The 17,696-nt window shown below is 43.8% G+C and overlaps 1 protein-coding gene across 1 annotated transcript in view; it reads right to left on the reverse strand.

Moving 5' to 3' along the window:
- Positions 1–17,696, reverse strand: part of LOC310793524 (potassium voltage-gated channel subfamily KQT member 5-like) — a gene marked incomplete at its 5' end in the record, with an annotated part of 139,946 nt that overhangs the window by 24,748 nt on the left and 97,502 nt on the right. The window contains 4 exons of the mRNA XM_083655324.1: positions 1,971–2,096; positions 4,361–4,536; positions 10,740–10,866; positions 13,782–13,872. Of these exons, the coding sequence (XP_083511450.1) occupies positions 1,971–2,096; positions 4,361–4,536; positions 10,740–10,866; positions 13,782–13,872 (520 nt within the window). The remainder of the gene's footprint in view (positions 1–1,970; positions 2,097–4,360; positions 4,537–10,739; positions 10,867–13,781; positions 13,873–17,696) is intronic.

Consider the following 17,696-nt stretch of genomic DNA (forward strand, 5'->3'; position numbering starts at 1 on the left):
AAGTGGAATTGGCACTCCTTGCAAAACGTTGGCCCACTTTAGCTTGCTTTCAATATAGTCTCTCAAGATTTGTCTGCCTGCCTGCCTGTCTGTCTGTCTGTCTGCCTGCCTGCCTGTCTGCCTGTCTGTCTGTCTGTCTGCCTGTCTGTCTGTCTGTCTGCCTGTCTGTCTGTCTGCCTGCCTGTCTGCCTGCCTGTCTGTCTGTCTGCCTGTCTGCCTGTCTGTCTGTCTGCCTGCCTGTCTGCCTGCCTGCCTGCCTGCCTGCCTGTCTGTCTGCCTGTCTGTCTGTCTGTCTGTTTGCCTTTCTGTCTGCGTGTCTGTCTGTCTGTCTGCCTGCCTGCCTGCCTGTCTGTCTGCCTGTCTGTCTGCCTGTCTGTCTGTCTGCCTGCCTGCCTGCCTGTCTGTCTGCCTGCCTGCCTGTCTGCCTGCCTGCCTGCCTGCCTGCCTGCCTGTCTGTCTGTCTGTCTGTCATTTGGTGTTTTGACGATGGTGCAGAGTGCTGTCTAACACGTTCGGTCCCAAATCTCCCATAGGCGTTCAATTGGGTTGAGATCTGGTGACTGCGAAGGCCATTCAGTGAGCCCTCGTGCTCTATGGTTGGGGGCATTGCCATCCTGGAAGAGACCACTCCCATCAGGATAGAAATGCGTCATCATAGGATAAAGGTGATTACTCTGATCACCCCCACACACGCACACACACACACCCACACACACACACACGCACGCACGCACGCACGCACACACACACACACACACACACACACACACACACACACACACACACACACACACACACACACACACACACACACACACACACACACACACAGCATAACAGAGCCACCAGACTCCCTCACTGTTGGGGTCAAGCATTCAGGCTTGTACAGGTATTTCATTTGATGTGTCACCTGTCTGTACATGACGGACTGGGGAAAAGATGTGAGATCATATTTCATTCCCTACTTCTCTATATGTCTCATTCAGGCTCTGACTGTCTAGCACATGACAAAGATGGCTGAAGCCATTTGGCAGCATTATGGTTTTTTGAGTTGCTATGAAAATGGTGGCTAATGGAGCGATGCAGGGCTAATGTTTAGAGAGAAGCTGTCAAAGCTCCGAGGCGACCACAAACGGGAGCAGAGGGAAAAGCTTAGAAGCTCACCAGTTTTTAAGCATCTGCTTTGGGACAGGTTTATGTGAGGAGATAACGATAAACGATTGTACCGCCTACCCTAACCCTAAAGCACCCACATCACCCCCAGCCACTCCCCCCACCCACCGCTCGAACCATGAATCTCTACAACCTCCCTATCCCTAGCTACGGCCTATTTTCCCCAGCCCCGCCGCTTCCTTGAGTCAAAGTTCACTGCACAGAGGTAGAAGTTCTCCTGTTGCACAGGAAAGGACAGAGCCCAGCACAAACTGTGTCATTCGGCCGAGGAGGGAGAAACCTCAATGCACAGAACATTGGACAGATATCTACTGTACTAGAGGTGGAGCGATGGGAATGAAAAGTCATCTGGAAGCTGTTGCTGAGTAGCCTGACATCAGCAGACCAATTGGCAAATGCAAATGAGTCTCGAAACTCTCCGTTCAATTTCGATTTCCAGGGGGCGCTATCAACACGCACAGACCAAAATGCAGCCTGGATGCAATTGGATAGACCTACAACCAACCAGAGCAACACAACCTGTGACGTAGCTCATGTTTGAACGCCACTCTGACCTGTCTCTGGTGCTCCTCTGTCAGTCATCGTATCAAACCCTGACCATATTAGATAAATGGTTGTCATTGGCCCAACTTGTTTCAGACTGGGTGTAAATTTTTCTGAACGGGTGGGGTGCCAGACGCATCTGCCCGAGCCAACAAAACATGACCTCGCAGATTCGTCGGGTTCCCTCAGGCTAGTTTCTGAGGCAAACATTTCAGGATTTTAAGTTACAGATATAGTTAGCTGTCAAAACTCACCGTGCCCCACCACAAGGCATCAGCGTAGGTAGCGAACTCCTTGTTGAACTTGTTCTCCACAAGGTAGACGAGGAATGAGGAGAAGATGAGAACCAGGAAGCCAATGTACCAGGCGGTCACCAGCTCCTGCAGGCAGAGGTCAAAGTGTCATCATGGAAAAAGGAGAGTCTTGGTACAGTAATGCATATACCGTAACACTTTGGCATATGAACCCCCTTCGCCGTCAGTCCAGCTAATTTGGATTTGCTATGCACTTTAGACGGTACGTTTTACAGTACCGCCTGCACTTTCTATGAATAGACTGAGCAGGTGAGACAAGGACAAAGCTATTGGCCTTTATCGAATTCATCCACTTGAATCTGGAGCCAATCTTATCGGCCAATATCAGGCTCTCACAGAACAGGCTTTTTCCTGCATAGAGAATTCGGAGGCGGCCACCTCAAATTTCATGCCACCTCCAGCTCTTGACAAAACTCTGACAGGTGTCTTCATCGAAAACACTATTTTCTAACAAGCGTTGCACTTCTGTCCTTTGTAATTGTAACATTATGCAGATGTGTTGACAATTTAATGGTAAATATTCTTTAATCAAGTTATTTGTTTAGAAATAGAAGCCTTCTGAGTACCTTTGCATAGTCATCAGTTGGCTACTACTACTACCACCTCTGTCTCATTTTGAGACAGGAAAAACCCTGTATCGTATCGGGGGGTGTACAGTTGGCCGATATGAGCTTGATAGTTTTGATTTAAATTTTTAAATAGGCAGCATTTTATGTATAATTTGATCCTTTTTCTTAATTCAAGTTATATGTGGGAGGGTCACTACGACTCTGCAGACTCTAATGGCGGGGAGAGAGAGCCAATTGCAGTAGGGCACTATGACCACACTTCGGGAGCATTCCATACCTCACGAATGTTATGATATAGAACTTAAGGTTATGAATATAACCCCGGTTCTATGAATAATAGGAGTGAGGAGGTGACTCACCAGACAACCCTTGCGTGGTCTCTCCCTCTCCGGCGCCCGTATATATAGGGGGCACCGACCCCTCGCGAGGCGGAGGGATCCGACTTCTCCGACCCAATCAAAGAGTGGCGTAGTGATATAGGGCTTCTGTACAGGGCACGCAGGGGTGCTTACCCAGAAAGTGAGTCACCTCACTCCTATTATTCATAGAACATAATATTGCCAGGGTGCAAGGGGTTCAGAAATGGATTCTAAGTGAGACATAGACTCAATATTAGATTTTTACAGGTAATACCACAATACATGGTATGTCTGTCACACTATAAAATAAACAGACTTAAGTCCCTTATTCCCTATTGGTTCTTGTCTTACTGTCTTGAACAAGACCCAACAGAGCAGTGGTCGTAAAACTCTACATGGCCTCATGAATTTGTCCAGCTCTCAGCAGATTAAGTGTGTAACATTATGATTCCCTTTGTCCGCCCAAACACACACACACACACACACACACACACACCCACACACACACACACACACACACACACACACACACACACACACACACACACACACACACACACACGCAGCTTTAATACCATGCAATACCACAATACCATGTGCAATACCTACTGAAAGATTAAAAGAGTGCTAGAAGAAGGCAATAGTATAAGCACAGGCAGGAAGACTAAAGTTGAAAATAGCTTCAAAGTCGAGCTGAACCCAAAAATGACTTTTATTTTCTTTTAGTTCAAATACCTGGGTATGCAGTGCACCTATTTAATAATGTATGCCAAAAAAAATCACAACAATCTAATTTCTTTAGTTTTTCACACTTTTTCACATCAAAAGTTCATTTTTCAAGATTTCATTGATAACAGTAATGTACAGTTTGCTGACGTCACCTAGTACTATCAAATTTCTACCCCATTTCAACCAATCATATCACGAAATGCAGCTGTCAATCAAATCTTCATTTCAGGATAATTTTCTCTTCCAAATGAAGTAGAAAATGGCGCCTAGTGCCTGTCATCTGGCAGAATTCCGGACTCATATGCACGTGACAAATGGGTTCAGTTCGACTTTAAGCCCACAGATGCACTTTAAACATACACACAAATATATGCACAAGAACAAAGATGCACGCACACACACGCATATCTATGACCTTTTCATTTAGGGTGAGATGTCTTATCAGGATGATCCAGCCTGAGTGTATAGTTATGATGGAAGTCAGACGGACGTGCAAAAAAAAAAGAGACCATAATGGACGTAGCTACCGTGACATCACCCGTTGGTTTTTGGACTTGCGTTTTGAGGCTATCATTTTCGAGAAACGTCACATATGACTGTTGAGGTCTATTGAGACCGGCATTTATTTAGCGTAATGCATTATTATGCATGCACACCCCCGCTCCGCTCTCACCTTGCTGTGTGCGTAGACCACAGAGCCCAGCAGCTTCCAGGTGCCTCCTCTCCGGTCCATGCGCACCATGCGTAGGATCTGCAGGAAGCGCAGACTCCGCAGCACCGAGGTGGCGAAGATGTTACCCTGGCTGCCCGCCGACACCACCGCCACCGACGCTATCAGCACTATGATGTCTGCAGGGCACAGAGGAAACACACAACGACTCGTTTCAAACTGCTATTATATCCATTTTGAGAAAAAAGTTCATGACTCAGCCCTAGAAAAATATAGCTGATCCTATCTTCAGCTTTATATACAGTATAATGAAGGTGGTAAGATAGTTAATAACTTTTATGCTCTATTAATAATGAGGTTTTCATATCAGAAATCATCTGAGAAAACAAGTCTTAATGCTCTCTTCATGTAGGCTTTCCCTCCACACAATCCAAGTATAACTTATGAATATTGATCTTTATGTGAAATTGGCTCTTCAAAACAGTGCAGGCATGATTGCTCAGGCCCTAATGCTCATTAGGATCAGAAGATCTGGGATGGTCTTGATGTCTGTATTGTACAGTAAACAATCATGGTGTTGCATTAACAGGCAGCAACTCACACTTGCCACCTCGCTCTCACCCTGTTCTGTGGCCAATTATTCCAACAAAGGCTCCATAACAGCAGAGCGGATCGACATCATCTGCCAAAGGCATCAACAATAGAACAATGTATACCGGAGCCTAGCGCACTGATCTGGTATACAGACACAGCAGACAAGACAGCGTGGAAGAAATAATTTGTTGAAGCACTATTGAAGAATGCAGGATGTATCAGAAATGACTCCAGAAAGGCAAGTGAAGTGAGGCAGTGATTCTCAACCCTTTTCACATCAATGAGCCCTAATTCAGTCCACATTAGGGGCCATGGACCATTTGATGAGATTTCGTCTCTCGGATCCAAATCTGATAACTTTTTTTATTTTATTGTTAGATATGATTTTGTCCTAACCTGACCCTGCCAGCTGGTTTGTTTTCACAACCATTTGAGAATGAGCCGCTCAGGAACCCGTTTCAAGGCAGGCACTTTCAAAAAATACCTGGGAGGTGATTGGATGAACCATCTGTCTATCACATCTATCACTGATTAGATGATGATAATGATGATGATAGATGATGTCACCAATGATGCCACAGTGATGATTTCAACAGTGATGATGTCATCATTGATGATGTCACTGTTGAAGGTTATAATGATGTCACTGATGATGTCACACTTGACACATGATGTCACTGTTGAAGGTTATAAGAATCAATCACAGAGAAGTGGGATGAGCCAATGCCATAAAACACCAAAAAGAAGAAGTAATGGGATGAAGACCCGGCAATGGTTTCCGACCTTGGGCTGAAATCTCTACTAAAGGAGGAGCCCTTCACAAATGTGAAGGCGCATTGCTCAGCAGGGATGAGGAGCGGGAGGAACATGAGACGAGGTGCAACAGCCAAGATTGAGGAGGTGTGAGAAACACCGGAAACTTGAAAGAAGAAGAAGAACCAGGTCTAGAGTGAGACCATCCAACTGTGAGAGGCAGCAATGTGCCGCAAGGCATCCAGTCTGCCGGAAAGCCATTAGAAAAGAAAAAGAAGATCGTAAGATGAGCAACAGCCACCAGTCCACGTCTCGTCTTTACTCTTGCCTGCAAGTTTGCCTGTTTACCAGTTCCTGGTTACCAAGTATCAGACAGGTGTCTGCGCGTGGATCCACTAGTCTTCCACCCAACAATCATGGGCTCGCTCTCGCTGGCGTCACACCAAAGCCCGCCCGTAGCTGTCTCATAGGATGCTGATTGGTGCGATCCACTGCTGGTTCGGATTCAAGCCAATAGATTGGAGCGTGGCAAGATGGATTTTCCGTGTGTGATCGTGATCTCATGATCTCACGTGAATTCAGCTGCCTCGCAAGGATCATTCTTCTACATTCTCTAATTGAGTTAACGTCTTGCAAATGAAATACTGGCGAAGTTTCATGATTTATCAATTTGCTGGGGGACCGACCCCCTGGAAGCCCCTCGAGGACCCCTGGTGGTCCCCGGACCCCACGTCGAGAACCACTGTTCTAAGGGATTCTTTCTTTTCAATTTTCCCCAGCGAGTTAAAGGGCAGACATGCTGTAATATGTGTGTGTCACAAATTGTGACACACACACATACACACACACACACACACGCACACGCACACACACACACACACACACACACACACACACACACACACACACACAAACACACACACAAACATTTGACTCTGAACAGGGAAAGTTCACACAGAAACCACATTTATCAAAAGAAAAACAAGCCCTCCAAGAACACAAACAGCCAAAGTATCGAGCTTCTATAATACAAGAAATAACATTTCCCCCCTCTTTCCCCCTTCGTCCTTCTCTCAGACGGATCTCCCATTTCAAAGACACGCCATGCGAAACTCGACCCTGAAGTCATATTATTTCCTTCACTCCGTTTGAGAATTTTTTCCCCTTATATTTTTTCTCATTATTGGAGTCTGTCATCCCGCCCGCTCCTGTCCTTCTGTCGAACCCGGCTTTGAGGAGAAAATGCTGACCAAGGTGTGGCTGATCGCTCATGCCTTATAAATCATAAGAAGGAGTTGACCTGTGCAGGGTGAGGGAGCGGCGAAGAAGGCAGCACCATGAAAAATACATGGATGGCCCCCAGGGGAGTAAAGCTGTAGAAACACACATGTCAGGGAAATGAATGATAGATGATAGATAGATAGATAGATAGATAGATAGATAGATAGATAGATAGATAGATAGATAGATAGATAGATATACAGACAGACAGACAGATATATACCAGGATATATATATTTTAAGACCTCAACACCACTTTCATCACATCAGGAGTGTGAATATTTAATAGATTCTTTGGACAACGATACAATATTTCACAAAGTCTGCCACGATATCACAAAGTCTGCCACCATATGATATAGATTCAATTCAGGGGTCTGTGATCGGTATGAGACAATATCATATGCCCATTTAAGACAATCAGCACCATAGCTACAAAATGTAATACTTCTCAAATGGCAATTAAGACTTTTTTTTAATAGGGCCTTCATTTTGGCACTGCAATTTTGGTACTGCAATGATTTCCCGAGTTGCCACTTAACATACAGTACGATCATTTCTGTGACACCTATTCTTACAGTACAGCAAAAAATGATCAATAGCACAAAATCAAACCAAAATACGATCATTTATTTTCAGAGATATTAAACGATTATTATATTTTCAAAATGGATAGGATTTTGGAATGAATGAAAGAAACCCTTATTGAAGTGCTCTGACCTCCACACACAGACTCAGATGAATGCACCTAACAGGGAAAGCAGCCAAACATACAGTATTAGGGCGATTACACGATATCACACTCCATCCTCAGGCAGGCAGCATTCCGGGACATTTACGAACACACTCCCTGCGGACCATTTGGCTCATGAGAACTGTGTGGCGAGAGTCATCCATCCAGGTTGTCAGCGGAGTCCCCAGAGAGCGTGTCCATATTGAAGGACTTGGTCCTAATGATCTTTAAATGACTCCACTGGACAAATCACCTGCTTAGGCCACTTAGGGTGAAATTGGTTCCAGTCCCGTTTCATTTATTAATGTTAATTCTGCCCACCCTTGGTCTCACACAAACAAATATGGACATCTAGGCGTGCACACACATGCAACTACACTTTTCCTTTGAAGACATAAAAAATCGCAATAAATCGCAATATAACACAAATGACTACTGAATATATCAAAATACTACCATATCGCAATATCACACTATCACTAAAATGTCACCCATGCTGTGGGAGTCTGCGTCAAAGCAAATTAATTTCCCAGGCCCAATTATGCTTAGAGTTAAATACGCATACGCATACGGACGGAACTTTCTGTCCGTACTCTGCGTTTATTTCTTGTCTAATTCTGCACTTTTCTGAAAGCTTACAGATAAGGATGAAACAGAGCAGTACCACACACACTCACACATTTGACTCTCTCCCGCCCACTAGTGGATGTATTGCTTAACATGATACCAACGTGAAAGACGTTTTCTGAAAATCACGTAAGAAATGCATTTACACTTCAAAAGTCATAAAAGTGGTCCTTGTTTGTGAATATTATCTTGCTGAACACAAACGTTGCTGTTTCATAAACTTTTGTTAACCACATACCTTATCTCATGCATTTAACCAAAATCCCCATATAAAAACCCCATTGCCTTTAACCCCCTACGAACCTGCATGGCGGCGATTTCTGGGTAAGCCGACATAAATACGTCATCCCTGTGGTACTCTACACTCTTCTCATTATGCAAATTAATTGTGTCACACAGTGGGAGAAATTAATTTGGGGTTCTTCTTCATTTGTTTGTTTGTGTTTGTGCTGCAGTCCAGTGATGAGGGATGGAGATATGAAAATAAGACATCACACATTTTATAACAGCACATATAAGCAGTGCTTACATGTATGTCATATGTTTGCTACAGTATAAGCTACAATGTTACTGTATTCTCTATAGAAGAGATCTGAGGCAGTTGATCAACTATGGAGTGAGCCAGACAAGTGAAATACATTCAAATAAACTGCTATAATTAGGTGTCTCTGTCCAAGTACATGTATCATTGCTGCAAGGTCATTGTCATTCAAATGGGTGTCTGGTTGATTAAAGTGCCTTGTAGAATGTCTTTTACAACTTCTTAAATGGTAGCTACTGATGTGGGAGATGATCATTTCTGGTAAATGCTCCATGGTAGAAAGAAAATACCTTTTCCTTCAGCAGAGGTCTTTGAGAAACTTAGTTTGAGTAATATGGTAGTAGGCTACTTCAGATTCTTCTGAGAAACATACTTTTCTTGTGACCACAAGACAGAATTCAAGACTGAATTCGGGAAGACTGAATTCACCACTGGCCAATCACTGGCCAAGAGAACGGTTCCCTCCCATAACCAGCCGGCTGGGGGGAAGCGTCCCAGACCCAGAGAGAGATACTTTGCACCATGCAGTAACGTAATAGTGTATCAGCGTAAGAACTCTCATGGGTCTGGCGTTGAGACTATATTTGTTATGTCTGTAAAGCACTTCATCAGGATATGGTCAACTCATTTTCTACACATAATGTCTGTTTATTGAGCAGTACCGAATCAATAGAATGAAGCAGAACTTGGACTGTTGTGAAAAATGTAATTTAATTATAAATCGTCACATCTTGGCTGTGATTGATTTTTCACATAACTCCTATTACTCCGTCCTTACATATGCAAATTCATTGCGATCACACCACAGTGGGAGAAATTACGTCTGGCTTCTTCATCAATTTGTTTGTGTATGTGGACTGCTGCAGTACAGTGTTGTATGAAGATATGAACATAAGACCTCACACATTAGCTATAATGTCACTGTATTCTCTATAGAACAGACTGAGGCTGTTGATCAACTATGGAGCCAAATAAGTGATATACATTCAAATAAACTGCTAATTAATAATTAGGTGTATCTGTCCAAACCACAAATTCACCATGTCAGAATTTGTATGTGTTCATTCAAAACCAAGTTCAACTTTCTTTCATTTTCCTCTTTTATCCCATCTTCTCTCTCACCCACTCACACTCTTTCTCCCTTGAATTCCACCTCCCCTCCCCTCTTTTTTTTGCCCTGCTGTGCCTGAGTCTTGTTTTGTTCACTTTCCCTCAGTGCTGGCATGACAGTAGCTAGCCGCTGCAAAGTGTGATGATGGGAGCTCACAGCACCCTGCGTGACCACTAAGCCCTGCTCTCCCTCCCTCCAGCACCTTGTTGTGCTGTCCAAGATGGAGCAGAGAGATCCATGTCTAAACAGTGGAAAGAATCAAAGACAGTTCATTTAGACTCCACTGAGCAAATGCTCTCTCCTGTTATGAGCTTTTAACCACAACTGAACATGACACGAGCAAACTATGGTGAATAGCGTGCTATGGTAGCCCTCTGAAGTCTAACATCAAATTCCATTCATTGAGAGGACAACAGAGTAACTAGAGCTGAAGCAATAATAGAAAAACGGAGGGCAATCGAGGGGTCAAACAGGCTTAAAGATGGTTTATTTGCATCATAATTCATTGGATCCTACTGTAAATAATTGTGCTTTTGTTTACTACTACTGATGTCTCGTGCTTTTAGTGTGGGCAAAAAAAAATGGTGGAAATGTGCAAATTCAAGTTCATATTGGTTGTGTGTAATATCCAAACAACACACAATGCATCAAAAAGACGAGGAGCCTGCCCACTGTTGGAAAAATGATTTTAAGGGTGAATGATAAAGCAAGACATTTCAAGTGCTGAGGTGACAAAACTCACCTATGACGCAGAAGGGCTTCCTGGCGAAGCGGAGGCGTCCCTGCCATCCCCTGTAGCGGCAGCAGCAGCCAGCTGACCAGATTCGGAAGATGTACTCCAACCCAAACACCACAATCATCACAAACTCCTGCAGGAAGGTCAAACAAGTCACTGACCACAACTACATTTCTTTTTTGACAGTGTGTAATGATGGTAAGGGCCAGCACTAATGAGATTCTCTCTGTGAAGTCGTTAATTTGACTAATTGTTTGTCAGTTTAGAATAGATCACAATTTCATGTCCAATTTATTCATCATTACTGAAAGGTCTCTGTCATTAAAATGGGTGTCGGGTTGATTAAAGTGCCTTGTAGAATGTCTTTTACAACTTCTTAAGTGGTAGCTACTGATGTGGGAGATGATTTCTGCTAAATGCTCCAGGTTACAAAAAACTGACCTCTTTCTTCAGCAGAGGTCGTTGAGAAATGTATTTTGTGTTACTTCAGATTCTTCTTGTGCCCCACTCCTATTCACCTTATGTAGAAGAGACGGTCTGGTTTGAGAGACTAACAGGAAGTGTAAACACAATCGGAACCAATTGTGTTTACACTTCTTTCTGAAGGAGCTCTGAGCTCCTCTTGGCATTACATTTACAGCCAGTAAACCCAGCATCAGGACACAGTTTAATATAGGCCACTGATCTGGTGGTCTTGCTACTGAAAGTCTGCTATTTATTCCTTTGTCCTGTGGTCCTGCCCCAAACCACCAGACACACATCAAGCAACTTTGGCCTTATAATATCTTCTTCTCGTGAGGTGTTTAATTCTCACTTGTTGTGTTACATTTGTTATGTCCTTTGTTGTTCTGTAAAGCACTTTGTGACAAAGCTTTGTCAACAGCATGACTTTACATTGCATCTAGAGCAGAGGTTTTCAAAGTGGGAGGCGGGCCTCCCCAGGGGGGCTCCAAACAGTTTCAAGGGAGGCTCAATGGAAGTGAAAAAATATTTCATTAGTTATCAAAAGGAGATCACAAGCCTAAATGTGTGGGATTTGGTTAGAGATAGTTCCCAGAGTTTGATCTACCTCATATACTCTGAAGTACAGTATGTCAAACAGCAATAACATAATCATGATCCCATATGCATCCGGGAATTGAGCGAGGGCGGGCTTTTTCCAAGTTTTGTCTGAGGGGAGGCCCACAGTCTCAGGCTTTGAAAATCCTTGATCTACGATGTACATCCACTTATTATAAGGTGACTCATCTTCATAAACCTCGTACTATCTCATCAAAACTTTTGTGGCATTAAATTAGTCACAACTAGCACAACTTAAATTCTAATTCTGCATTGTTACATGTGCCAGCTTTTTCAAAACCTGGCATTTCTCTCTTTTATTTCCAAAAAACTGTACTCTTGAGTTAAGCAATGCTAAGCCATGTAGGCATCCTATTTCAAATGTACTGTGCTATGTTTGGCAGTGTGCCTGTGTGAAGTGTGTCCAGACTGCCAGAGGAGGGGAGCTGTCGGAACCTCCAGTCTGGAATGCGATCTGTCAACCCCTGAAGAGGCGTTTGTCTGCCTATTCTACCCCCCCCCCCCCCAATATTTTATTTTCAAAACAATTTAACAACATACGAACAAGACAAACAAACAAACAACAACAAAAAACAACAACAAAGAAGCAAACAATGCAAACAAAGTGCAGCACTGCACTGACGATAGTCCAACTAGGACTGAAACGTTTGCTGCCAATTTGTGCCGATCCTCAATAAAATGGATCTGATTTTTTAAGACTTTGTCTTGTCTATAGTTCTGTGTGCGAGTCCTCTACTGCTTGTTACTGTATCTTATCTGACTGCCGCACCAGAAGCAAGAATCACTAGGACCGATGTCAAGCGCGCAGCTCTCTTCATGCTCAGTAATTCATTACCTGCATTACCCACTTAATGGCGTGTGTGTGTATGTCTATGTTGTGTGTGCATACTGTATCTGAATTACCTTGAGAGGAACTGCCCCAAAATGTAATATACTACATATTACTAGTTACTTTCATTTGAAAGTAATACGTTACTTTACAATATTACTGTCTGTGTAGAGTAACTTGTTACTTACACTACTTTTGCATTACTTTCACCAAAATAACTGCAGAACGACACCGCCGTCCCGGAACATCCCGAAAAAGAATTTCAACCATCCTGAAGTCAGTGTAAACCACCCAAAATTCTAAAGGTTATTCTTTTACTTTGTTATTGTCATCTACAGTGGTTATTTGCATAAAAACACACTATTTGATTATGAAGTGATTGTATATTTATTTAAATGTGTGCTTTAATAAATAAATAAAAGTCTTGGCATTAGTAGTTTTAATTATTATAAGCTGCTTAGAACTAGTGTAAGAAGTTAAACAGGGCATACTTCCCTCTATAATATCTATTTTTTGCTGTTCCTTTTGCTGTTTGTTCCTCAATGCAACCTGCCGACAGCAGTTAGCTCAGTGAGACCACCAGGTCTCTGGATATTATGTGATCCTGTTCCACCTCGGAGCCGGTTCTGATCCTCATCCCTGTTCTGTCCTGACTTGTAACTTTAGGTAAGATTCAGTTAACTTGTGTTGGTGGCCAGTTTGTGTGTTTGGGACAGTGCCTCGTTTAGCACAACAGTAGCTATTATTGCTGGCATACCGGGATACAGTACGTGAAAAGCACATGGCTACTTAATATGCACGTTATCAGGCCATGGTTGCTACTGTGGGAACATTTCATTTGGTCTGAAGAGTTTCACTGGCAGGACGTAGTGTGTGGGAGGACAATGCTATTCCCCCCAGTTCCCATCCCCCCGAACAGTCACCCGGACCGACCAGAGGAGGCACTAGTGCAGCAACCAGGACACACACCCCACTGGCTTCCCACCTGCAGACACGACCAATTGTGTCCGTAGGAACGTCTGACCATGCCGGAGGTACCGCTACTGGTAATTGAAACTACCCACACACCCCGAGGCCCTACAATGGTTGTGTTTGAGGGATTGATTTGTTTGGCCGATCGATATTGTCCAGTTTCTTACCAGGATGAGCAGACAGTAGGAAGAGAAGTCCTGATGAGCCGGAATGGTTGAGAACACAGAAAGGACCAAGCAGCTGAAGACCAGGACAAACCTAAAAAACACACAAAAGAAAGGAGAGAACCATAAATACATGCACAAAATAGACGGGAATCACACAGGATGCCATTAAGTCTGCAGATCAAACCACTACACTGACCTGCAGATCGAACCACTACACTGACCTGCAGATCAAACCACTACACTGACCTGCAGATCAAACCACTACACTGACCTGCAGATCGAACCACTACACTGACCTGCAGCTCAAACCACTACACTGACCTGCAGAGTAAACCACTACACTGACCTGCAGATCAAACCACTACACTGACCTGCAGCGTAAACCACTACACTGACCTGCAGATCAAACCACTACACTGACCTGCAGCTCAAACCACTACACTGACCTGCAGATCAAACCACTACACTGACCTGCAGATCAAACCACTACACTGACCTGCAGATCAAACCACTACACTGACCTGCAGATCAAACCACTACACTGACCTGCAGATCAAATCTCAAATGTCAAACTCCCAAAATGTGTCTCTTTTCTCTCTGTCCCCCAATACCATGTGACTGCCATCCCTCTTACTGAATTAAAGGTAAACATGGGTCACAAATATGTTCTTGATCATAGAAAAAGTACAGTATACTAAAGTGACCCTCAGATTGTCTAAACCTTTCCTATGTGATGAATCCCACCCAGTTGGTGTTCCAAGTAAGTACAAACAAACAATGAAAATGATTTGGAAATACAGTTTGAACCCCTCTGGCGCAGACGACAGAGCAGCAGCAGAACAACCTGGCAGCTCAATCACAAAACTTATTTCCTCCCCGCGATACGACCGAACCGTCATTATTCTATTTCCTGAGATATCAAGTTATTCATGCTTGTTTGTGCTACATGATTTGCAAGAAACAAGCAGTGAAACTGTGGCTATTGGACAACAAGCAACATCCGACCATTTCCACACTTTGACTGTTGCTCCCTCAGCCAAGAAACCATAAGCTTCCATCTTCATAAGCGTAACATGCTTTCTTTTTCCATCACATCAATCTTCCAGAAACACATCATTGTCTGAAATATGACCATGGGCTTTAGAGTTATGGTGGCTCTTCATACTAAACGGTGAGAGCACATCTGTGTTTCATCAGCTGGGATCTCTGTCAAAGCCTGCAGGAGAAAGGCTGCTCTACGGTTTGTCTTTTCATTTTCTTTTTAACCTTTGTCCAGGGACAAGTCTTGTTCAGAGCACATGCCCTTTTTCAGCGGAGGCCCTGCAGCTACATTGTATTGACTATTCACATTCAAACTGGAGACCTTCTGGTCATGGGCTTGCTTGTCTAACCTTTATGCCTCTCAATTTGTGACGATCAACATGACACCGTGACAAAAGGGGAGAGTTATGCAGTGGTGGAAAAAGTACTCAAAACCTTCATGGAAAATAATATTTTCCCAAGTATATTAGTATAGTAGAATTATTATAGCAATAAAAGAATTATAGTGAACTATCATAAGTACTAGAAGGGCGCTCGGAGAGCTTAAGCGGAAAACATACTTGTGCGTCAGCCTCGACTTGGAGCCTTGCCGGCGCCAGCTAGTCCCTACTCGAACGTCAGCTTGACGAGGGTGTGATTTCACTACTGTAGGTGATTTCAATAACTAGAAGTTAGCGCAAGGAGAGAATGTAGTCAGTGCATATACTTGGTAATAGCTTTCACTCTCTCCTGTTATCTCCCCATCTACATTATATTATACTCACGCTGTTTGCGTCAGCTGCGTTGGGTCATATTTTCGAGGCGCTGCACGCCGGCTGCGCCGACAGGCTCGCCAGCTGCGGCGCACCCCTCAGCGCATTCGGCGAGGGCTTTGACGCACAAGCATGTAAAGGCTTTTAGACCTCAGCCAAGGTTCATGCTATCATTGCTTAAAAAAAACGATATGCGTATACTACAGTATAGTACTATATTATTGATGCGTATACTGCAGGATAGTTTAAACTCTAACAATGCAACATATTTTATGAGCTTATTGCATGTTTTTGATCTAAAACCTTATTCAGTAGAGTAACTATAGTACAGCTGTCAGAGAAACGTACTGGAATAAAAGAATAAAGTTTCACAAAATGTATATATTTTTACATAAGTACAGCACTTAAATGTATTGAGTTACATTTGACCTCTGGTGTTTTGTATCAGGATTGTCTGGTGCTGTGATATTTATAATTTCCTGCAAACATCATGCATCAAACACTGTTACAGCTGGTCGACAGCATGACCATGCAGTCTCTCCCCACACTCCAATATTACACTGAATCGCTGCGCTCCGCATACTGTACTAGCTGCAGCATGCAGTAACGTAGTTAGCGTAGCTAACGTAGTGTATCAGCGTAAGAACTCTCATGGGTCTGGCGTTGACACTAGACCATGCATGATCCATGAGCTGCAACTGGCATTTGGAGTTTTTTAAAAGGATCTTGGGGAAAAAAGAAAATATAAAATCCATTTCTGCTTGCAAAAATGTCACCAGTGTCAATAAACCCCGCCCATAACTCATTTCTCCCGTTTCCACTCTCTTCTCCACAGCTGTATGGAAGCAGGGACTGGGGACTGTTTGCTATGGGCCTCTTGGTGCCAATACGCTGACCCCCAATTATCACAAAGATGAAAGGAAGTCTTTAAAACTTGGAAAAGAGGCGGGGCCATCAGGATGACTTCCAGCCTTTGAATGGCGCCTGTGTGAAAATGGTGGGTGTGCTGCGTGGGTCACAGTCCCACAGCCTGCCCAGGACTGTGCCCGGCATGACCCCGCTCGAGTCCCCTCTGACATCCAGAGCCAAAATGGAGGTCAGCATTTTCCACAGGCCCAAGGATGGTTATGTCATTACTTCCATTCAATGTCTCGACCCATACGTTCTCCCTCTGCTCACATCGCCACGCAAAAAAGGTTATGCAAGAAACTAAAACCATAAAGTGAAAGATCACATTAAGCACAGTTGGCATTTCAAAAGATATATAAATAATGTGAATTTAAAAGGAGGGGGGGGGGATGCACTGACAAGCATTGTGACGCTGTCAACCGAAAAGCACGCTCCTCGTCACCGGCACACCTACGCCTCTCACACTCACAAGGTTGTCAAAGTTGAAAATTACACATAGTGACAATCAACTCCCTCCATCCATAGCCGAACTCATGCTGTCATTTTGCATATATTTATTTTAACAGGGGTAGAGATATACTGAAACGCACACTGACAGCATAATTAAGCACTCAACGAGCTTTACTAATTAGTCCCACGTACTAGTGTTCTCAGGTAGCCTTGGATTGGAACTGCCCACGTGTCGTGTTCTGTGCTCGCAGGCAGCAGCATCGGTCTGGAGTATTCAGCCCTGCACTTCCAGCGAGAGTGATCGCTCTTAACCTTCTAAACCGCAGCGATGGAGAGTGACGCTCAGAAATAAGCACGTATACACACAAAGAGGGACACAAACACACGCCCTCGCCATCACAACATACATCTGTCCATCCACCCACCTACACTCACCCACTCAACTCTCTCAAATGTAACCCTGAGACACACACACACACAAACATGCCTGACACACACACACACAAACATCCCTGACACACACACACACACACACACACACACACACACACACACACACACACACACACACACACACAGAACCTAGCACCATCAAGCAAGCGGTAAGTGCTGCTTTGCATAATTGAGTTGATTGGTTTGGAAAACAGACTGACTAATATCCACACTTTGTGCCGGTCCATTATCTCGTATTTAACTTGATCTGTGGATAAAAGCTGAAATCTACATTTGTGACTCTCTTTATCGGCTGTGCTATGCCAGCCTT

The sequence above is a fragment of the Poromitra crassiceps genome (assembly GCF_964638095.1).
Source record: "Poromitra crassiceps genome assembly, chromosome: 19".
In the NCBI taxonomy this organism is placed as follows: domain Eukaryota; kingdom Metazoa; phylum Chordata; class Actinopteri; order Beryciformes; family Melamphaidae; genus Poromitra; species Poromitra crassiceps.